This window comes from Mobula birostris, chromosome 24, assembly GCF_030028105.1.
Source record: "Mobula birostris isolate sMobBir1 chromosome 24, sMobBir1.hap1, whole genome shotgun sequence".
Taxonomy (NCBI): domain Eukaryota; kingdom Metazoa; phylum Chordata; class Chondrichthyes; order Myliobatiformes; family Myliobatidae; genus Mobula; species Mobula birostris.
Window position 1 is genome coordinate 38,278,331 of NC_092393.1, and position 25,152 is coordinate 38,303,482.

The 25,152-nt window shown below is 41.6% G+C and overlaps 1 protein-coding gene across 2 annotated transcripts in view; it reads right to left on the reverse strand.

Moving 5' to 3' along the window:
• ttyh2 (tweety family member 2) overlaps positions 1–25,152 on the reverse strand; it is a 132,054-nt gene that overhangs the window by 80,289 nt on the left and 26,613 nt on the right. For both annotated transcript variants that reach the window (XM_072241993.1, XM_072241992.1), the window contains exon 2: positions 15,508–15,680. In XM_072241993.1, coding sequence (XP_072098094.1) covers positions 15,508–15,680 — 173 coding nt within the window. The remainder of the gene's footprint in view (positions 1–15,507; positions 15,681–25,152) is intronic.

The following is a 25,152-nucleotide window of genomic DNA, read 5'->3' on the forward strand; positions in this document are numbered from 1 at the left end:
AGATTGCAGTTATTATTTCTTCCTCTGAAATGGAAGTTTCTAATGATAGGCAATCTTCGGGAGATAGTTTCAGAAAACTCAATTTACTTAAAAAATCATGCATGAAATTAGAATCATGAGGAAAATCAGAGTGATATAAAGCTGTATAAAATTCTTGAAAGGTTTGGTTTATCCCAGCATGATCAACTGTGAAAGTATCACCCTGTTTGCGAATCTTAGTAATCTGACGTTTAACCGAATCAAATTTCAATTGGTTAGCCAGTAATTTACCCGATTTATCGCTATGAATATAAAAATCACTTCTAGTTCTCATTAATTGATTTTCGATCGAGGATGTTAATAATAAGCTATGTTCCAATTGGAGTTCAGCTTTGTGTTTGTACAGCTCCTTACTGGGAGAAATAGCATATTTTTTATCGACTTCTTTAATTTTATCAACCAACAGAAGTATTTCATTGTTAACACGTCTTTTCAAACCAGCCGAATAGGAAATAATCTGACCACGGATATAAGCTTTAAAGGGAACATCTTTCTTAAAAGGAAAATGTTTTAGAAAAAGGATGATACGTAATTTTTGTGCAGATAATTTTAGCATGTAAAAAAGCCCAAAAGCCAAATGAATTTTCTGACGCCAACCACATTGGAGAAAAGCCAGACTTCTGGAATTTGACACCCAAAAAGCCAATCTGGTAACCCTGTAATGAGTCAGCTGCACCTTTCCTCATTCCCTGTCACGCCCACTGTTGAACTTCAACGCACCCGAGTTTATTATGCACGCGTCAACCATGTCAGCGCGCGAAGATCAACTCCTCCAGCTTGCAAATGATGGCAGGCTGAAAACTATGTTTGACACAACACCTCTAACAGCATTCTAGATCAAAGTCAAGGCTAAATATCCTGAGATAGCCACAAAAGCACTGAAAACGTTGCTTCCATTTCCAACATCATATCGCTGCGTAGCGGGATAGACTGGACATAAGGAACCCCCTTCGAGTATCGCTGTCTCCCATCACCCCTCGATAGGACCGTGTTGTTGTAGGAAACAAGCCCACGGCTCCCACTGATTCAGCGATATTGGTGTGTTGCAATGATTTTATATGTTCATACGAGGAAAATATGCACTATGTATTTAATATCCAAACATTATTAAAATGTTATGATGCTATTGACTTATAATTGACATCATTATATTCATGCAAGGAAAATATGCGCTGTGTGTTTAATATTAAATTTGTTAGATAAACCCTTTTAGAAATGAAATTGAGTTTATTAGCCACTTATAAGTGACTTATAGTTGACTTATCATCTATCTTCCGGTCGTGATTAACACCCCACCCCACCCCCGTCAGCCAGTCCGCAAGAATATTGTCAATATTAAACCGGTCCGCGGTGCAAAAAAGGTTGGGGACCCCTGTCTTATAGTCTTGTGGACAGGTAGTATTGAGGAAGCAAGCAGTCTGCAGAAAGACTTGGAAAGGTTGGGAGAATGGGCAATGAAGTTGCAGATGGAATATAGTGTAGGAAAGTGTATAATCATCCACTTTGGTAGGAAGAATAATGACGAACACTATTTTCTAAATGGGGAGAAAATTCAAAAACCAGGAGGTGCAAAAGGATTTGGGAGACCTAGTGTAGGATTCTCCAAAGGTTAGTTTGCAGATTGAACCGGTGGTAAGGAAGGCAAATGCTAAGTTAGCATTCATTTTGAGAGAACTAGAATATAAGAGCAAAGAGGTGATGCTGAGGCTTTATAAGGCATCAGTCAGGCTGCACTTGGAGTATTGTGAGCAGTTTTAGGCCCCTCATTTAAGGAAGGATGTGCTGATATTGGAAGAGGTTCACGAGTATAAAAACTATCAAATATTAAAAGGCCTAGATAGAGTGGATATGGAGAGGATGTTTTCCATAGTGGATGTCTAGGACCAGAGGGCACAGCCTCAGAATAGAGGGACATAAATTTAGAATGGAGATGAGGATGAATATATTTAGCCAGAGAGTAGCAAGTCTGTGGAATTCATTGCCATGGACGGCTGTGGAGGCCAAGCATATTTAAAGAGGAGGTTGATAGGCTCTTAATCAGTGAGGGCATCAAAAGTTACTGGGGAAGGCAGGGAAATGGAGTTGAAAGGGATAATATATCAGCCATGATAGAATGGTGGGCCAAACTAAATGGGCTGAATGGCCTACCATCTCCTACATCTTATGGTCTTTTAATGGAGGTGCAGGTATTGAGGCCCCAGAGAGTTCTGAAGGAGCATGGGTAACAGACCCTGGTGTGTCAGGTCCTGAAGCATGAGGATTTGCAAGGAAAAGAATAGTTTGCACGAGTTTTACTATATAAAAATCTGATTTGGAAAATACACATAAAGGGCAATTTTCCTCACCAGCCAGTAATTACAGTGCTGTGAAAACTGCCATAATAAATCTATCAAGAGATAATTTCTGCCATAGTCCAGAAATGGATTTCAACAACATTTTCAGGGTAAAGATGGGTGCAAGAAATGCATATGAATGTCACAGCAATAACTCAAAGCATTTGGCAGGAAGAATTGCCTGTATTTTGGCAGTCTGGTTAAAATTAAAGATAGTTTTAACACAAAAGGGGAAATGCAACTGAATATTATTGCTCTGCATTCCTTTAACAAAATACTTTTTATATGGTTTGTTAATCTCAGGAACTGAAAGCCCTCAGATATTTTGAACTTTAAATATTGTTTCTATACGTTACATCAAGGTGAACTTCTGAATGATTCTCAGTGAAGTTAGAACAGATCATCTCAATGCTGCGAAGGAGAATTTATACCGTTATGTATTCGTGTATATTTTGACCACACAGTTTGCTGTCAAGCTTCCTTCCTCTCCTCTCCGTCTCTCGTGTATGTCATTCATGGCCACCTGGCTTCCCAGTACCACAAACACAACAACCGGTGATGAGGTGACAAGTTCTCAGTTGATATTTATTGTTTTATTTCCTCTGGCAGAAAAAAAATGTCTGTGTGCAACCGCTGTGTAATGTGGATAAGCAAAAAAAAAAAATCGGCCACAGGAAGCGTGGTGAGTGAAGAATCCGAGAGGAGAGAATGAGAACTGGATGGTTAAATAAAACAAGTGAGAGGGGGAAAAGAGAAATGCTTAATTTTCTGGAAAGTGATTGTGTTTGAAAATGACAACAACATTTGGAAGTTTGGGGCCATATGACAAAACGACAGAGCAATGGAGTTCATACACTGACAGATTTGAATATTTTGCACTGACAAATCAAATTTCAGATGATATTCATGTTCCAACTTTTCTGACTATGATGGGTACAAAAACATTTACTACGCAGTCCAATGCAACCTGCTAACCCTGGCGATAAGCCCTATAAAAGACATAATTAAAGTCTTAAAAGACCACCAGCTAAACCTTAGATTATTGCAGAGGTTTCATACAAGGGATCAAGAAGGTGGTGAGTCTATTTCACAGTTTATGATGGTGCTGAAGCAGCTGAATGAAGAACGTGATTTTGTGCCGTCACTGAATGACATATTACGTGATAGACTTGAATCACATAGTGAGGCAATTCATAAACGTTTGCCAACAAAAGACAGACTAACATTATAGAAGGCAATTGAGATTAGTACATCTGTAGAGATGGTAGCTAATCAAGCACAGCCATTCAGCACATCTTCCCAAATTCATTAAGTTTCTACTGACTTTAAGAATAAGACACCTATTGACAATCAATGTTACCATAGTGGCAAATCTGGGCATTCAGCAAAAGAATGCTGGCAAAGGATTTAGATTGCCAAAGCTTGGCAAAAAGGGACATTTTGAATATGTTTGTAAAAGTAAAAAGAAACTTGTCAACCAGAAACACGGTAATAAAGAAAAATAACTTTTGGAAAAGCAAGAAGAAGCATGTGATCAAGATGGAGGATACAGAAGATGGATTGAGTAACTCCCACTTTGTAGTTGAAGCTTTGCATGTTTTATCTGTTTCAGGACACAAGGATGGCTTTTAGTCGACCCCACGGTTGGATGGGATCACAGTGAGGATGCAGGTGGACACGGGAGCCGCAGTATCGCTGGTGTCAGAGACAGGTTACAAGGAGGTACTGCAGTATCTCGCCCCAGAAGAAGCAAGGATGATTTTAAAGACTTAAACCGGTGAGGTTGTTCCACTGAGGGGAATATTTCATGATACAGTGGAGATCAGCAGAGAAAGAAACTTCCACTGTACATTGTTAAAGGTAATTATCCAGTGTTTCTGGTCTGATCGTGGTTGAAGCAACTCAAACTCAACTGACATGAAGTACACTTGATTGGCGAGAGCACTGCTCTACAAGAGGTATTGAAGAAACATGCAGAAGTATTCAACGGAGAGCTGGGCAGTATGAAAGGAATCTCTGTTAAACTGGCTATTAAACCTGACACAACACCCAAATGCCTGAGGGCAAGAGCTGTTACATACACCCTCAAACCAGAGATAGAGGCCAACTTGGAAAGACTGGGCCAAAGTTATTGGAACCAGTGTGTGTAAGTAAATGGACAACTCCAGTGGTTCCTGTTCTAAAAAGGAAAGAGTCTTTAAGGTTTTTTTTTGGAGACTTCAGTTCTTGCAGCTGAACAATACCCTCTTCCCCTCATTGATGACCTTTTTGCAGGATTAGCTGGTAGACAAATATTGATTTGTGTAAAGCATACTTGCAGATACACGTGAAGCCAGAGACTCAGGAACTGTTGAAAATAGTGACTGACAAGGGAAAGTTCAGTTACCAAAAACTTCTAATTGGCATCACAAAAGCCCCCGAACTTTTCCAGCGAGCACAGGACCAGATCCTGAGTGGGCTGACAGGGGTTCAATGCTATTTGAATGACTTAACCATTAATGGAGAAAAATGAGTGCGAGCATCGGCAAAACCTGGATGCTACATGAGAAAGACTCAAGGAAATTGGACAAAGGGTCCGGAAGGACAAATATGAGTTCTTTTGATCTTCAATTGAATATTTGGGCCTTGAGATCAACAGCTCAGGGCTTCACAAGACACCAAATGTGCAGTGGAGGCACACGGCAAATAGACCAAGGTTGCCATCATGAAGAGCATTCTGAGAAGTGCATTGAGAAGCTACGTTCCATCTTTAGCCACTTTGGGATTTAACAGCTTGTAACTGACAATGGCCCACAACTCCTGTCTAAAGGGCTCAAGGCATTTGTGGAAGCAAACAACACTCAGCACATCAAGTTAGCACCACAACATCCAGTCACTAATGACCTTGATGAACGATTCATTCAATGAAACAAGCCTACAAGGCTTCAGTGGGAAGTGGATCCTGCAACCAATGACTTAGCACTTTCTTGCTGACTACCGCAACACATCTCATGCTACCACCAAAACAGCTTCAGCCACTACGCTGATGAAAAGACAGCTTGACCTACTTAGGCCCCCAAACACAAAACAGATTGTGCTGAATGAACAGCAAAGGCAAGCAGAGAGACGTGCCAAAGTGCAGTACAGAAGTTTCGCAGCGGGAGGGAGAGGACTTGCCTGGAGCTACACTTCTGGAACAAGGTGGATACCTGTCATGGTGGTGGCACCAACTGTACAGAGAGGAAACTAGTAAACACAACATCTGGAGAAGGCATGTTGATGGGCTGCTGCCAGTTTCTGAGTCTACTGAAAACCAACACAAACTGAACAATCCAGATCCAGTTGTAGAAATGGGACAGGATTCTGAAACAATGACTGCAGAATCTCCTTTAAGATCAAATGACAAGCCAGTCAACCCCCATCATCTGTGCTTTCTGAGGTGCCCCTAATGTCAATGCAGTACCCAAGCCAAGATCCATAAATTTGGTGATGGTACAACCATTGTTGGCAGGATCTCAGGTGGAGACGAGAGGGAGTACAGGAGCGAGATATACCAGCTCGTTTCTGAGTGGGGTCACAGCAACAACCTTGCACAAAATGGCAGCAAGACCAAAGAGCTGATTGTGGGCTTCAGGAAGGTTAAGACAAGGGAACATGAACCAATCCTCACAGAGGAATCAGAAGTGGAGAGAGTGAGCAATTTCAAGTTCCTGGGACTCCGAGGAACTTACCCAGGTGCAGCTATAAAGGCAAGACAGCAACTATATTTCATTAGGAGTTTGAGGAAATTTGGTCTGTCACACAAAGCACTCGAAAACTTCTATAGATGTACAGTGGAGAGCATTCTGACAGGCTGCATCACTGTCTGGTATGGAGGTTGGAGGGCGGGGTCGTGGAGGTTACTGCACAGGATCAAAAGCCTGAGAGAGTTGTAAAATTAGTCAGCTCCATCATAGGTACAAGCTTCCACAGTATCCAAGACATCGTCAAGGAGTGGTGACTCAGAAAGGCCGCATCCATTATTAAGGACTCCCATCACCTAGGACATGCTCTCTTCTCATTGTTACCATCAGGTAGGAGATACAGAAGCCTGAAGGCACACACTCAGCAATTCAGGAACAGCTTCTTACAATCTGCCATCCGATTTCCAAATGGACATTGAACCCATGAACACTACCTTACCTTTCTAAAAAAAAATATTATTTTTGTTTTTGCGCTATTTTTAATTTAACTATTTAATATACATGTTTAATGTAATTTATTTATTTTTCTATTTTATCATGTATTGCATTGTAATGCTGCTGTTAAGTTAACAAATTTCAGGACATACGTCGGGGATATTAATCCTAATTCTGATTCTGAAGACCTACACATACACCACCAAACGATAAAACGACTTTGGCATTATCTCCAGGTTGCCTACACCCTCACAAACCGGTTGAATCTCTAGTTTAGTGAATAACCCTCAGCACAGGGGACAGAACAATCCCCAGGGTCATGTCTGAGGCAGTCTACCCTCTTTCCCTCGTTTAGAAAAAAAAAGCATTTTGTTGTTGGTTGAATTTGATAATTACTCCATTGAATTTTAATAGTTCAGGAGCTGGTCTGTGAATGGGAAGGGGAGAAAATAAGGGGGGAGGGATATGTTATGTAGTCGTGTATATTTTGACCCTTGCAGTTTGCTGTCAAGCTTCCCCATGTGTTACGTACTAAACGGAATGTGAGGGGGCAATCCGGGTAGATGACTTACAGGCAAAATAAACAGTTGCACGTTTGTTCCCCATCTCTCGGGTGTGTGTTATTCACAGCCACCCAGCTTCCCAGTACCACAAACATAGCAAATACTTGAGCATATTATTAAACTACAAGGTGTTTGAGAGACCGAATAGCAATTGCAACTCAGTTACTTTCTTGGATCCATCCCTCATTGACAGGAGCACTCACAAAAGGGATGATAATGTCAAATTAGATAGCACTATTAGAATAGTTTCAACGTTTTCAAGATACAGGTGTCTCCCGCTTTTCGAACGTTTGCTTTATGAAACCTCACTGTTACAAAAGGCCTACATTAGTACCCTGTTTTCGCTTTCAGGAGGTGTTTTCATGTTACGAAAAAAAGCAGCGCGCGATAAAAAATCAGCGCACAATAAAAGGCAGCGCACACCCCGAGCAGCTGCTCTCCCCGGGATTCGGAACTGCATTCTCGTCGGCATTGCATTAACAGGTGCCTGTGAGCAGCTGTTTGCAAGATGAGTTCTGAGGTATTGGAAAAGCCTGAAAGAGCTCGTAAGGGTGTTACACTTAGCGTAAAACTAGACATAATTAAGCGTTTCGATCCTGGTGAATGAAGTAAGGACAAAGTGAGTTTGGCTTGTGGAAGTTGACGAAGATGATGTTGAAGAGGTTTTGGCATCCCATGACCAAGATAGATGAAGAGCTGATGCAATTGGAAGAGGAAAGGATAACAATCGAAACCAAATTCAGTAGCGAAATGAACGTGAAGCAACTGCGTGAGATTTTCGCTGCAATGATAAAGTATGACTTTAATTTTGAAAGGGTACGTAGGTTTAGGGGATATTTGCAGGATGGTTTGAGTGCTTACAAAGAACTGTATGATAGAAAAATGTGTGAGGCTCAGCAGTCAAGCAAGCCTTCCACATCAGCCACAGCAGACGACGAACCTCGACCTTCGACATCGAGGCGGGCAGTCATAGGAGAAGACGAGCTGCCTGCTCTAATGGAAACAGACGACGATGAGATGACACCCCAGTGTCCCACCACCCCAACACCCAGGCCCCGGACAGATACAGATTCGCGGAGAATGCAGCAGTAGCTGGGACGCACTCAGCACATCTTTAAGAAAAAAAGCCGAAATAAACAAGCTAATTAATTAGGTGCTGCCCGACACGTAAATGTCGGCCCAGATCACAGGCGATGCAATCGGAAATCGGCACTGATCTGGGCCGACAATTACGTGTCGGGTGGCACCTAATTAATTAGCATGTTTATTTCGGCTTTTTTCTTAAAGATGTGCTGTGTACCTCCCGGCTACCGCTGGACCCCTTGCATGCTTCGCGGCAATGTATCGGTCGGTGGCCTGGAGGGTGGGGGCCACTGCACCACCCAACCTGCGACGACTCAGTCTAACACACCATCATCAGTGTGCTCTGCGCTGTCTTCCCGATTCCGGTAAGTGACACTACACTGTACAAACATTATTTCTACTTTATATAGGCTGTGTATTTTTACGTGTTATTTGGTATGATTTGGCAGCTTCATAGCTTAAAGGTTACTGGAGAGCGCTTGCGCCGTGTTTTTGCCAAGAGCGCTTGTGTGAGATTTCACTTCGGAGAACAGTGCGGTAATGATTGTGGAAAAGTATTTCTACTTTATATAGGCTGTGTATTTATCGTATCATTCCTGCTTTTACTATATGTTACTGTTATTTTAGGTTTTACGTGTTATTTGGCATGATTTGGTAGGTTATTTTTGGGTCTGCGAACGCTCACAAAATTTTCCCATATTAATAAATGGTAATTGCTTCTTCACTTTACGACATTTCGGCTTACGAACCGTTTCATAGGAACGCTCTACCTTCGGATGGCGGGGGAAACCTGTAATGTTATGGCCTTTCATTCCCTATGTAATTTAAAGTTATGCAGAATAAAAAGCAAGTAATCTTTCGAATCAAGTAACAGTGTATGCTTTCATTTCCAAGTGCAATGCCTAAGGATATAACAGTGTGTCAGCTGAACACAGTAAAGCTATGTAAGACCGCAGTAAAATTTCAATTCCTTCCAAATTTCTACAGCATTCGCAACTGTGCCACTTACTGTGTTTGGTGCCCTACAAAAAAAACAAATTTCATCCATGAATGCTCTCTGAAAATCAGAAGGAGCACTATTTTTAAAACAAAGATTTGGATTACTGATTATACCACCATTTCCCTCAGCAACCTCTAAACCGCTCCCCAAATGTCCATCCCCATTATGATCAAAGTTCAAAGCAAAATTAATATCATAATTTGAGATCTGCCTAACACCTGGCATCTTCACTCCATCCTATCCTGACTGCCCCAGCAAATGCCCAAACAAGCCCCCTTTTCACCAACCGTATCTTATCTGATCAACAATCACCCTTCATCACCTTCACCTGTTCCCTAATCTGTCCTCATTCCTGTCATCTGCTCCTGGATGCAATAGTCTTCATCCATCCAACAACTGTTGCAAATCATCTACGGTACGCCAATCCATTACATGGCATCCAGCTATATATGACCTTGCCCTTCCACAAGCAAACCATGTCACAATCCCCACTCACTGCCGTTGTGGAGATCATAATACTTTGGGTTTCATATACAGCAGAATATTCTGTTAACAGGAGATGGTGATATAGTGGTCAACTGACTTGACTGATAATGGAGAGGTTTGGATTCATTAGCAAAGAAGGCTTCAAAAAAAATGGTAAGGATTAAATCCAAAACCTTCCCACTTATGGTTTAGAAAGTAAGAACTGATATCAACAATTGAAGAAAACTTCAGGAATTTTCAGTAAGGATAATTAGAATCTAATTTTAGCAGAAAATAAACTTAAATTATTTTTATATTGGAGCTAAAACCTCACCTGTGCAATATAGAAATTAATTGCTTGTACTCCAAATGGATAAACAAATTAGGAAAGGCTGGAAAAAATGGTTCATTATGAACAAAATTTTGTTGCTGCCACAGTATCAAATCAAACAAAAGGCAAACCAATTATGCTAAAGTCACAAGATAAAATTAGGTTTAGTTGTACACCATGACAGTATAATCATAAGAATTCCAAATTACATGAAGATTAAATTTATTACTATTCCATAGAGTTAGATGTTATTATTAACCCAGACTTTTTTTTCCAATAAGAATTTGGAGATAATGTACTTTTTGTTCATGAGCAAGTAGTAGTAGTCAACCATTTAATTCAATTTAAAGCAAAATGACAAGGCACTAAAGAAAATCTCGTGCTCATTAAATATTTACTTCAGACTAATCTACTGACTAAAAATAGACTTTTAGGCAGGGGAATCACATTGGACAGTGCTAAACCTGAAAGTTCCGTATCTAAAATGCATCAAAGTGCCACAATATGCAAATAAAGAAGCCAACAGGCGCTATCCAACTTTTAATTAGTTTACAGGTAGGGCAAGACTTACAGATACTTTCATCTCAACATCCCAGGTTAGGGAAGCTGAACGGTTAAAAAGCCTATGTGTGTGTGGCCTCCGTTGGTCGTGGTCGACCATGGGTGCTGTGCCTCTGGTAGTCACTGGCTTGTTGAGCAGCATTGACTGTGGCTATTGAGGCCAATCCTAGAATGGCAGGCTCTGCCACAGTTGCTGCATGTGTAGGGTGTCATGGAATTGCTGTCCACTGTCCGCTGTGCTCTCCTTTTGGCTCTGCGCTCCTCAAACTGACTCAGGATCACTCTTTCACCTTGCTCTAGTTGTTGTTGAAGAGTACCTCACCATTTGTTGTGGTCATCTGCTGTATCCTCCCAGCACCCTGTGTGGATTTTTAAGGCCTTCATATCTACCTCTAGTTCATTATCCATGTTTCGAAGTAAATATCAAATAGTCAAATAATATTTAGGTGCAATGCCTCACAGATTATCCTACCTGGCAATACAAAGTGAAATTATATGAAATTCAGGGGACTGACAGGATCCTATGAATTATATCTCCACCAAACATTGCATGAAGTCAGGAGAGAAGGAATTAATAATCATCTCTAAAATCACCTAAGTATTTTTCAATGCAGCCCAAACAACTGACTTTCCCTGAGACATTGTGCAGCTCCCAACAAAAAAAAGTTATACTAGGCTCCAAGTCATAAGTGTACTCGGAAATAAAAAGAAAGCTATATGATCTGGAACTGAAATAGTTGCTTTATTAAGTGTTGAAGAATAGACAGATTTTAAATTTTGATGCGATTTATTTGATTGTCAAAGCAAAAATGTGGTTCACTTAAATTCCAAGAATCTACTTGCATGTGTTTTGAATGAACTCCATGGCCCTCCAGAATAAATCATTGCAAAGCTCCATTTTCCTGAGTTTAGAAGAATGAGACCTCCTCTGATTCTTCAAAGCTTTCAAGGATACAGTTGCATTAACTCAGTCCCTCCTCACATGGCAACCACACCATCCCTGGAACCTCTCTAGTGAATCTTTGTTATACTCCCTCAATGGCAAGTATATCCATTCTTAAGGAAGGAAAGCAAAGTTACTCATAGTACTCAAGAGCAATGTCACCAAAACACTACACACTTAAGGCATCTTCACTCCTTTAATTTGAAGGAATTCAATTAAGTATGTAGACAAAAGTATAGAAGGCTATGGGCCAAATATCGGCAGATAGGACTAGCTCACTGGATAATACAGTCAGCATGGCTGAGCTGGATCGAAGGGGCCTCTTTCTATGCTGCATAACTCTATACCGTAAGCCCATCCAATCACCACTGAGTATGTTCGCTGGCTCTCACTGGCTTGAGTAAAACACACTCAAGTGAACCTTAACACCAACAAATTTCTCACCAGGTAATAACACAATGCTTTCCTTTTATATATTTCAAAGCAAACAGCCTCACATATTTTCAGATTATATTCTACCATGCTCTTACCCACTCACACAGCTTGACTATGTCTCCCTAAGCATCTTTGCACTCTCGTCTGGATTCTTAATTATCAGCAAAGTTGGAAATATTATATTTGACCTAATTGTTAATATAGACCACATGTGGGTGAGAGGCTGGCTAGCTTTACTGTTCAAAGCAAATGGAATATGCCTGTCTACAAGTCAGTGAAGGCCAGCATAGAAATTCAGTGGTAATTGGACTGAAAAAGGAAATACTTTGGCTCTGTTTAATTCCAGGAATATACTAAATTCATTTTGGAATGAACGTCACAGCCCCTTGGGGTAGAGGGTTCCAAAGCTTCACCTCCTTTGAAACCAGCTCTGTGGCTATAAGCTGTGCATCTTGTGGCAAGTGAATCAGCTCGTAACACTCAAAACTCTTCCATTATCATCCTACTGGCATGATAGGATACTTTCCAATTGAATGCAGCTCCAGCAACTCCCATGCTCAATTCCATCTCAGACAATGAAGCTCTTTTGATTAGAAGCACAAGGGATTCTGCAGATGCTAGAAATCCAAAGCAACATCTGATGGGTTTTGGCACAAAACATTGACTGTTTATTCCTCCATACATGCTGCCTGACCTGTTGAGTTCCTCCAGCATTGTGTGTGTGTCATTTGATTCAAATTAGATCATCTTATTTACAACTATTTATATTCTCCACCACTGTGAACAGGAGTTGCACTCTCTACCATCTGCAAAATGCACTGCAGTTTTGCACCTAAGCTACTCAAACAGTACCTCCCAAGTTCACAATTTCTACTGTCAAGGACAAAAACAGCAGACTGGGAACACCACCACTTACAGGGTCCCCTCCAAATTGATATCACCACTCCCAAATCCTGTGACTCACTACTCAACAGCATTGATGGAGCACCTCCAACAAAGGCAATGAAGCTGCTCAAGGATGCAGTTCAGTACCACCTCCGCAAGGGCAATAAATGCTGGCCGTCCCAGAAGTTCACAGATCCAAAATACAAGCAAAATATTGACAAACTCACACAGTGCACCACTGTGAGAAAGAATACCTATAACTGAACATCTAACAAGAGCCATTCACTAAAATTGACAACATAAACTTTTAGAACAAATGGGATGCATCATCCTTTATAACAGGCTACTAATTATGGCGGTCAATGTCAGCATACTGGAAGAAATCGGCTAAACCATCAACCATTAGGCTCTTAAACCAGGGGGGATAATTTCATTCACCCCAACACTGAACTCTTCTCAAACCTATGGATTCACTTTCAAGGACACTTCATCTCATATTCTTGATATTTATTATGATTTTTTTCTTTGTTTCTTTGTATTTTCTGTGAATGACCTCAAGAAAATTAATCTAAAGATTATATATAGTGAGATACATGTACTTTGATAATAAATTTCCTTCAAACTTTGAAATTTAAACTTTAAGAGGCCTGAAAAGCATTGAAAAAAGTACTACAAATGTTATGCATGAAATAGGCATGGTTGGTCTTCTGGTCCCTTCAGCTTGTTCTGTTGATGAACAAGATCAAAGCTGAGCTTTTATTAGCCTCAAGACCACTTTTCTGCCCATTTCCCAAAACCTTCTACTCTGTCGACCAAAATTCTGTCTTCCTCAGTCTTGAATCCATCCAGCAAATAAATCTCAACAGCTCTGTTGCCTGGAATTTAAAGATTATTTGGGGGGGGGGGGGGGGGTGGAATCCTTTCCAGCATTTGACATGAGCAGATTGTTGATCTCAGCCAAATAGTAAAGGATGTTATAAGTTGCCTCAATTTTTTTGGGATAGACAACTGGTGCGATAAAAGGACTTCAGCCTGGGTTCTCACTTCTGATCAAGATCTGATGACTTCTACTGGGTACTGTGCATGCATGGATGTTGATAGCAGTAGAAAAATAAACTATCATTATGCTATTCACCACAGAAAGACCCACTATACTTCAGAAGTCTGCATGCATATCCTAATGACGAACACTGATTACAATTATGACTGTAGAGATTAGTTTGATCGATACCAAAGGTAAAACCTAGAATCCAGGGTACACTCACCTTCAGAGAGTCAAAGTTTGAATAAACATTGACAAACCTGAACCACTGATTTCAACATAACTGAGTTTGCCTTTACTCACAAACACTCAGTGACCACTTTATTAGGTACACCTGTACATCTGCTCGTTAGTGCACATATCTAATCAGCCAATCATGTGGCAGCAACTCAATGCATAAAAGCATGCAGATATGGTCAAGAAGTTCAATTGTTGTTCAGACCAAACACCAGAATGGGGAAGAAATGTGATCTAAGTGACTTTGACCATGGATGGTGCCAGATGGGGTGGTTTGAGTATCTCAGAAATTGCTGATCCCCTGGGGGTTTTTATGCACAGTTTCTAGGGTTTACAGAGAATGGTGTGAAAAACAAATAAAACATTCAGTGAGCAGCAGTTCTGCAGCAAAAACAGTTTGTTAATGAGGGAAGTCAGAGGAGAATGGCCAAGTTGGTTCAAGGTGACAATAGCTCAAATAATGATGCATTATAACTGTGGCGTTCAGAAGAGCATCTCTAAATGTACAACGTGCTGAACCCTGACGTGGATGACCTTCAGCAGCAGGAGACCACACCAGGTTCTACCAGATATTTGGCGGGAGGAGAAGGTGGCGGCGCGACGCAGCTCACAGCAGCCACTACAGTGGTGATGTTTGTTATTTGTCAAGTAAGGTGCCGTGCAAAATCCTGATTTGATGGAGACGAACGTGAAAGCACGGAGGAAAATCTGGTGAAACTTCTGAAATGCCTGCTTCACTGCTGCTGCTACTGTGTGGTCCAGAATCTCTGAAGGAGAAGGCCCTGAGTCCTCGGCTTTGCTTGTTGCTCGGCAGAGGATGGTGCTCAGAGAGGTTGTATCGGAAGGGCTGGTCGGAGGCTCGAAGTTTTAGGACGGACTCAGAGTCGGCTGCGGTCAGGTGCTTTCAATGCATTGGCAAGTTGTTGGCGCTTGTAGGTTCATGGCAGGGAGAGTTTCTCCCTTCTACCACCTGCGTAAGATGATGAGTCGATCGAGACTTTGAGACTTTTTTTTACTGTGCCCATTGTCTGCTCTTTATCAAATTATGGTATTGCTTTGCACTGTTGTAACTATATGATATAATTATATGGTTTTGTCAGTTTTAGTCTCGGTTTGTCCTGTTTTTCTTGTGATACCATTCTGGAGGAACATTGTATCATTTTTTAATGCATGCATTTCTGAATGACAATAAACGAGGACTGAGTGTCCTCATAATCTAATCTAATACCAAATAAAGTGGCAACTGAGTGGTCATCCATTAAAAAAATATCAATGCCAAATGCTGAGTTCAATGTCATTCAAATGAAAAAGATTAATCACAGCAAAATCTGGAGATGGAGCTCAATAGACTGCTAAAGGAGGAAACTGCACCTTGCACAATGGCACACAGGACAACATTGACAAATTCTTTCAAGTATCATATCCCCACTTACCAGCAGGTAAGACCAGCAGCCACAGCTGTCCATGTGACACAGCAGGAATGTAGCTTCTTGGTTTCTTCGTCGTCAGCTGGCTTGCAGCAGCAGATGCATAACAAGTAAATCAGAATGAAAATCAAATTGAGGCCCAAGCAGACAGCAGCTATTATTGTCAAAAAGATCAATGCCTGGGGGAACAAGAAAAAGAAACTTCTTAATAAGTTGCTCAAGATTTGCACACAACTTTGAGGAATTTGAGGAAGGACATTATTGCTATTGAGGGAGTGCAGCGTAGGTTCACGAGGTTAATTCCCGGGATGGCGGGACTGTCATATGTCGAAAGATTGGAGAGACTGGCCTTGTATACTCTGGAATTTAGAAGGCTGAGAGGGGATCTTATTGAAACATGTAAGATTATTAAGGGATTGGACACGCTGCAGGCAGGAAGCATGTTCCCGCTGATGGGTGAGTCCAGAACCAGAGGCCACAGTTTAAGAATTAGGGGTAGGCCATTTAGAACAGAGTTGAGGAAAATCTTTTTCACTCAGAGAGTGGTGGATATATGGAATGCTCTGCCCCAGAAGGCTGTGGAGGCCAAGTCTCTGGATGCTTTCAAAAAAGAGATGGATAGAGCTCTTAAAGATAGCAGAATCAAAGGTTATGGGGATAGGGCAGGAACTGGAAACTGATAGTGGATGATCAGCCATGATCACAGTGAATGGCAGTGCTGGCTCGAAGGGCCAAATGGCCTACTCCTGCACCTATTGTCTATTGTTTAACTTGAATCACACTCAAAATATTACTTGTGTATTTAATTGACAAACATAATGGTTGAGATGACAACACAAACTAACAGGACAGACTATGGTCGATCATAGAGCCCACGGACATTGCGCCAATACGCTTATTTATTCTACTTGTGATGAGTGCTGTGAACCAACTGGGAAGTCTTATTGCATACCCGGGTTTAGTGTCTTGATTTTTCAAAAGTAGTAGTGATCATCAGATTATAAAGAATCTGGGAACATTATCAATTGAGAAGATTCACTGAAGCAGTATTTTGAAAAAGTGAGAGAATGTCAAGGGCAATCATGAAGAACATGTCTCATGGAGGACACCTTGAGTTTCATCCTAAATAATTCAGATTTAAAATCACAACCAATTTTACCTACCAATTTATTCTCCCTCAACGTGTTTTTATACAATCTTTGCACCTGTGTGATAATGTAAATCTCAAAACTGCTTAATACTTTTAAACAACTACCACTGTTGGTCAAGATGTTCTTTCTCCCTGACACCAAATTGATATCCATCAAAAACCTGAGAAAATCAGCAAATGCTGGAAATCCCAAGTAACACACAGACACACAACGCTGGAGGAACTCAGCAAGCCAGGCAACATCTAAAGGTTCATTTTATTATCAAAGTATGTATGTAGAATACAACTCTGAGATTCGTCTTCTTCAGATAGCCACAAAATACAGAAAACCATGGAAGTCATTGAGGATCCCTCTCTCGCATTGAAAAGAAAAACAAACTCGCAAACCCCGAAGCCCACAACCTCTCCCTCGCACGAAGACTAGCAGATTGCCCAGCCGGATACAGCAGCTAAAACATCAAACCCCTAAGCCCCAAGCTCCTCCCACACAAAAAAAAACAGCGACAATGACATCAAACACCCAACCCCTCCCTCACCCAAAAAAGTAACATAACAAAAGTAACCCCTCACTTACACCTCTTCCATTTGGTGCACGTTGGCCCTCACCCCCATCCTCCCACTGCCACACCAGGGATATGGTTCCTCTTGTCCTCACCTACCACCCCACTAGCCTCTGCATTCAGCACTTAATTCTCTGAAACTTCCACCATCTCCAATGAGATCCCACCACCAAGCACATTTTTCCCTCCTTCCCCCCCCACCCCCGCCACTTTCCACAGGAATCATTCGGTATGCGACCTCCTAGTCCACTCAACATCCCTATTGATCTCCCTCATGGTAATTATCCTTGCAAGCAGAACAAATGCCACACCCGCCCCTACTCCTCCTCCCTCACTACCGTTCTGGGCCCCAAACAGTCCATCCAGGTGAGGTAACACTTCACCTGAGAGCCTGTTGGGGTCATCTACTGTATCCGGTGCTCTCTGTGTAGCCTCCTGCATATCAGTGAGACCTGACGCAAATTGGCAGATCGCTTCACCAAGCATCCATGCTCCGTCTGCCAGAAAAAGCAGGATCTCCCGGTGGTCACCCATTTCAATTCTACTTTCCTTTCCTATTCCCACGTCAGTCCATGGCCTCCTCTACTGCCATGATGAGGCCACACTCAGGTTGGAGGAGTAACATCTTACATTCCATCTGGGTAGCCTCCAACCTGATGGCATGAACATTGATTTCTCTTAACTTCCAGTAATTGGGCTCCCCTTCACTGTTCCCCTTTCCTGTTTCCCTCTCTCACCTTATCTCCTTAGCTGCCCATCACTTCCCTCTGGTGCTCCTCCTCCTCCCCTTTCTTCCATGGTCTTATAGAGATATACATACTTTATTGATCCCGAGCTGTCCTCTCCTATTAGATTCCCCCTTCTCCAGCCCTTTATCTCTTTCACCAATCAACTTCCCAGATCCTTAATTCAACCCCTCCCCCACCTACCACCTTGAACTTCTTCCTCCCCTCCCCCACCTACCACCTTGAACTTCTTCCTCCCCTCCCCCCCTACCTACTTACTCTGACTTCTCCTTCTTTTCTGTCCTGATGAAGGGTCTCGGCACAAAACGTCCACTGTTTACCCTTCTCCATAGATGCTGCCTGGCCTGCTGAGTTCCCCCAGCATTTTGTTTGTGTTGTTTTTGTTACCCATCACAACAGAAAGAGTTTTGCCTAGAGTTTTTTCACTGACCTGCTCAGGATAAATGTTCCATAACTCTACTTCTATAAACGACAGCTTTGCAAATCACTTAGAAAACTACAGTCTGAAGGTGCACACTGTTACAAAGCTACGTGCTGCTCCTAAGTGCAGCATTTAGTTTACCTAAAATAAGTGAACTGGAAATCACTGTAATGCTAAGCTGATTTCTGAGCAATTGTAAAATATTCAAAACAGTTCAACTAATAATCCTTGCTTGACCTGGTAAGCTGATTGCTCTCCACAAGCTGAAAGCTTTGAATTGTGCTAAATGAAGGTTTAATTTTTTACATGCCCCTTAAATATTGAGAAACTTAAAAATAAATCACTTCCTGTCAGATGGTCCTGCACTACTTGGAACCATGAGTGTCTCTCTTCCTCTGCATGTGGCTGCCAGATCCGTCCCTAGATGCTGCTTTGTTTTAATGGAAGGAAGTGAGGAAGAGGTTTATAAGGGAGTGCAGATGGTGAGGTGGTAAGGAGAGAGACAGAGGGAAACCATAACACATAGGAGCAGAATTAGGCCATTCAGCCCATCGAGTCTGCTTCGCCATCCCAGATCCCATTCAACCCCATACTCCTGCCTTCTCGCCATATCCTTTGATGCCTTGTCCAATCAGGAAGCAATCAACTTCTGCCTGAAGTATACCCATGGACTCGGCGTCTACTGCAGTCTCTGACAGAATATTCCACAGATTCACTACTCTCTGGCTAATTAAAAAAATCTTCCTTACCTCTGTTCCAAAAGGTCAATTTTGAGGCTGAGCCCCCTGGTTTTGGATACCCTCACTATAGGAAACATCCTCTCCACATCCATCCTATCCAGTCCTTCCAACATTCAGCAGGTTTCCATGAGATCCTCACACGTTCTTCTAAATTCCAGTGAGTACAGGCCCAAACCTGCCAAACGCTCTTCATATGTTAAACCCTTCACTCCTGATATTATCCTAGTGAACCTCCTCTGGGTTCTCTGCAATGACAACACAGCCTTTCTGAGATATGGGGCCCAAAACTGTTGACAATACTCCAAGTGTGGCCTGACTATTGTCTTATAAAGCCTCAGCATTATCTCCCTGCCTTTATATTCTACTTTCCTAGAAATAAATGCCAACATTGCATTTGCCTTCTTTACCACAGACTCAACCTGTAAATTAACCTTCTGGGAGGCTTGCACGAGGACTCCCAAGTCCCTCTGCACCTCTGATATTTGAATTTTGTCCCCATTCAGATAATAATCTACATTATTGTTCCTTTTACCAAAATGCATCATACATTTCCCAACACTGTATTCCATCTGCCACTTTTTTGCCCACTCTTCCAATCCTGCTGCAATCGCATTGCTTCCTCAGCACTACCTACCCCTCCACCTATCTTTATCCACAAACTTTGCCACAAAGCCATCAATTCCCTTATCTAAATCATTGATAAACAATGTGAAAAGTACTGGTCCCTGAAGAACAACACTAGTTCACTGGCAGCCAACTAGAAAAGACCCCCCCCCCCCACTTTATTCCCACTCGCTGCCTCCTACCTGTCAGCCATTCATCTATCCATGCCGGTATCTTTCCTGTAACGCCATAGCATTTTATCTTGTTAAGCAGCCTCATATGTGGCCTCATACCTTATCAAATTCTTCTAAAAATCCAAGTAAATACATCTAGTTTTTGGCCCCTTATCTCAGAAAGGATATGCTGAAACTGGAGAGGGTTCAAAGGAGGTTCATGAAAATGATTCCCAGATTATACAGCTTGTCATATGAAGAACATTTGATGGCTCTGAGCCTATCTTCCCTGGAATTCTGAAGAATGAGGGGTGACGTAATTGAAACCTATCGAATGGGGAAAGGTCTTGATAGAAAGAATGTGGAGATGGAGAGGATGTGCCCTATGGTGAGAGAGTCTAACACCAAAGGGGACAGCTTCAGAACAGAGGGGCGTCCTTTTAGAATGGAGATGAGGAGGAATTTCTTTAGCTGGAGAGTGGTGCTTCTATGGAATTTGGTCCCAGAAGCAACTGAGGGGGCCAAGTCTTTACGTATATTTAAGGCAGAGGTGATAGATCCTTGATTGGTCAGGGCATGAAGGGATATGGTCTGGGGCGGGGCGGAGGGGAGGGAAGACAGGGGAGTGGGGCTGGGCGGAAAAATGGATCAGCTGTGATGAAATGGCGGAGAAGACTCGATAGGCAAAATGGCCTAAGCTAGCTCCTATATCTTATGGTCTCAAACCAAGAGAATGACTTTGCTTTACAAGAAGGTAGTTAGGCAAATAATCAAACAATACATGTATTTTTTGCATGCTGACTACTCTGTCAAAATTAAATTAACATCAGGGGATACAGAAAAAGTCCACTGAAAAAATGGCAGATTGCTCATTCATCAGGACTCAGTATTTGTGCTACTTAACTTTAATCTGCTCACACAAGAAGCTTGCAGCTACCTTTGCTTTATCTTTCCCATCTTCACCCACACATTGATCCACCTCTGTTACAGAGTAAGTTACACTTGCACCTTGTGAAGTATACACTTGCTTAGCATTTCGTCTTCCAGGGCTGGACAGCTTCTCCAATGACTTTGACAGGACAATACTAATTTAACTCAAAGAATTGAAATAAAGGGCAATGTTAATAAATTATTTATTCATATGTGCAATTCCTCTCCAGTACAGTCAAAAATAGATTTATAAGTTTATTATAACCAATACAACACTTCATCACTTTTACAGCTTATTACTATAATGAGAACTAAAACTGAACACAATACTCCAACTGTGGACTAAGCAGAGTTTTATAGAGCTACAACATTATGGCTCTTGAACTCAATCACCAACCAAGGAAGGCCAACCCCATTACACTGTATGCCTTCTTAACCACTGTAACAAGATGTGTGATAACCTTAAGGGATCTATGAACTTGCACCCCAAGATCCATCTGTTCCTTCACAGAGAACCCTACCATTAACTTCGTACTCTGCCTTCAAGTCTGGCCTTCCAAAGTGAATCAATTCACACTTTTCCCAACTGAACTCCATCTGCTTGTCAGCCCAGCTCCACATGCCATCAATGCTCCATAGTAACCTACAACAACCTTCTACACTATCTACAGCACCACCAACCTTCATGTCATCTGCAAACTTACTAGCCCACACTTTCAATTCCTCATTAGAGTCATTTATAAAAATCACAAGGAGCAGGGTCCCAGAACAGATCACTGTGAAACATCACTGGTCACCAACATCCAGGCAGAATACACTCCACCTTCTTTAACCCTCTGCCTTCCGTGGGCTAGCAAATTCAGAATCTATGTAGCCAACCTTACTAAAACCTGTGTACCCCACATACACTACTCCACCTTCATCATTGTGTAACTTCCTTGAAAAAAAATCAAATTGAGGCATGACCTTCCCCTCACAAAGTTGTGTTGACTGCCATGCTTCTCTTAATGCTCATAAATCCTTGAACAAAGGGGTACAATATTTGTCATCCTTCAATCCTCTGGTACTTCCCCATGGTCAGTGACGATGCAAAGATCATCATCAGTGCCCCAACAATCCATTCACTCACTTTCCATAATACCCTAGAGTACATCTCCCCCAGTACTGGAGTCCTGTCTATCGAATGTTTTTCAAAAGCTCCAACACTGCCTCTTTCCCAACCTCAAAATCCTCCAGCACATTAACCTGTTCTAATGCTGACATCATATTCGTCAAATTCCCTCTTACTGGTGAACACAGACGCAATTACTCAGGACCTTCCCTACCTCCTCAGATTCCAAGCACATTCCCACCTTAAACCCCAATTGGTCCTACCTTCAACTCTAGTCAACCTCCTGTTCTTCATGTTTGTGTAGAATGCCTTGGGGTTTTCCTTAATCTTACTTACCAAGCCCTTCACATTTCCCCTGCCAGCTTTCAAAGTTCCTTCTTAAGCTTCTTCCTGGCTACCTCATAACTCTGAAGAGCCCTGTCTGATTTTTGCATCCTATACCTTAAGCATGCTTTCTCCTTCCTCTTAACTAGATGTTCCTCATCTCTTGTCAACCATGATTTCTTCACCTTTCCCTCCTTATCCTGTCTCATATCAAAACTGACATCAGATTGCACCTTTCAAGTCAATGGAGGCAGAATAAAGTGATGACCTCACTTCAGTCAACACGTGTAGAAAGTGCATTGCTTCAACTGAGGCCAAATGCAACTATGTTAAAGATTACTAAAACAGCGTAAGAATCTTAGTTTAAAAAATTAATATCATATCTTATTTCCATCCAGTTAGTCTAGTTCAATCTTTTCACTGTGTCTGGTTGGGGTTCAACCAGAACTACTCAGGCCCAGATCTCATTACAAACTTGATCCAAACATGCCCAAAAATAGAATTCGAAACTTGCGACAGTCCTTTGTATTACAGCAAAATTGACCAAGTCAGGTATTGAGTCTTCAAAGCTTAAGGCAATGGCAATCAATATGAACACTCTACAGTAGCTGGAGTCACAACTTGCATAAAGGAACATGGTTGCACCTATTAGAAGATAATCATCTCAGACCAAAGTATTATAGCAGGAATATTTCAGGTCAATGTCTGAGTCAATCCATTTTCAATAACCATTCCTATATCATACAACTCTTCCCAAAGCCATGGATTTTATTGCTTAGATGGGGAAGTACTAAGCAGTGCTTTCACTCGTCAAGTTCCTCTCCACATCCGACTTAGACGTAGCAGCAATAAACCACAAAGCAAAGACAAGATCCTGGAGATTCTATTGTTTTTAAATATTTACTTTTCAAATTAATTAAGCCTTCTAATTAATTAAATCAAACAGCGTGCCCAATTAGCAAAAAAAATCAATTGGGCCTCTGACAGTATAGGAGCAGAATTAGGCTATTTGGCCCATTGAGTCTGCTCTACCATTCAATCGTGGCCTCTTTCCCCTCTCCTCAGCCCCACTCCTGGCATTCTCCCCATAACCTTTGATGCCGTGTCCAATCAAGAATCTACCAAGCTCTGCCTTAAATACAACCATCAACCTGGCCTCCACAGCTGCCCTTGGTAATAAATTCCACAAATTCACCATTCTCTGGCTAAAGAAATTTTTCCGCATCTCTGTTTTAAATAGATGCCCCTCGATACTGAGGCTATGCGCTCTTGTCCTAGACTCCCCCAGCATCTTTTCCACTTCTGCTCTGCCCTGGCCTTTCAACATGCTGCTCTTTGGTGGCTGCATTAAACACTGAAGAGGATTTGTATCAAAATTCATCTCAACAATACTGCGTCTTATGTCCCCCCCAAAACATGTTAAGTACTCGTGTTTAATAAGCAATACATAATTGTAATGGGAAAGCAGAGACACAAAGATAGCAGAAGGAATATTTGGGTTTTTGTTGCAGTATAACAACTCATTTTGTGATCTGCAAAATATGTAACACTAATAGAAAAGTTTAAAGTAAAGCAGCATGTGACAATAATTTACAGCATCACAGATGTAAGGGATGGCCTGCAATATCAGTAAATACAAACCATTTCCAGCCACCAACTCGACAGGAAGTTAAAAATCTAATGTTAGCTTTTTTCAATACCTCTTGAAATTGATTTTGGTTCTTGTTTAAGACATATAAAAGGTACAGACCACATCCCTTTTACCTTCTCCATCTACATTTCTCCTGCACCCAGCCCCCAAATCCATTTGTCAAATTGAAATGCAGCCAGCCATTTATACCACAACATATTTGTAACCTGTTAAGTTGCGCACCATTTTTCAACTTGACTGCCAAATACCTCATTGAGAACATGTGCACAGGAAGTTAGATTCCTTGAGAGTCACAGCATTTCAGAAAATATCACAAGGCCAAGATAGAGTGGACGTGGAGAGGATGTTTCCATTAATGAGGGAAGTCTAGGACCAGAGGGCACAGCCTCAGAAGGACATCTCCTTAGGATAGATATTAGGAGGAATTTCATCAGCCAAGAGTGTGATAAATCTGTGGAATTTGTTGCCACATATGGCTGTGGAGGCCGAGTCATTGGGTATATTTAGAGTGGAGGCTGATAGGTTCTTGATTAGTAAGGGCATCCAAGATCATGAGGAGTGGGATAAAAAAAAATCAGCCATGATCGAATGGCAGAGCAGACTTGGTGGGTTGAATGGAATAAATCTGCTCCTATGTCATATGGTCTTATTTCCCCAGAAGAAACAGAGCAATAAAATCTTACCACATAATGAATTACAGAAACTTTCAGTTGAAGTATCAAATACTTTGCTTAAGTACTATTGCCAATTGATATCAATCAATTTGCAGCGGGTATTTCAGTTTACTCCAAATTAAAAGGAGAAACTTTGACAAGGATTGGCAAACTACAGGTGTAAATGAGTTCTTCTGATAAAAAATGTAGCAGTTCAAAAATTGAACAGTCCTTTTCAAAGAGCCAGCACATATAGGTGGATTAAGTGGTCTCTTCAACGTTACATCATTACATTAAATATATATTCTGATCCTCAACAGAAACTAATATTTCAAAATCTTATTTCCTTTATTTGAAAACTCCAGGTACTGTATCACAGGCGTCAAAGATCACTCCAGAGTTATGGCATTATGGATAGCAGAATTATGGATTAACTAAAATGAGAAACAGTTTTCAGGAAATAAAACCTGTACACAATTCCAACTGATACTGGCTGCATCATGGCCTGGTATGGAAACACCAATGCCCCAGATGGAAAGTCCTGTAAAAAGCAGTGGATATGGCCCAGTCCAACACTGGTAAAACCCTC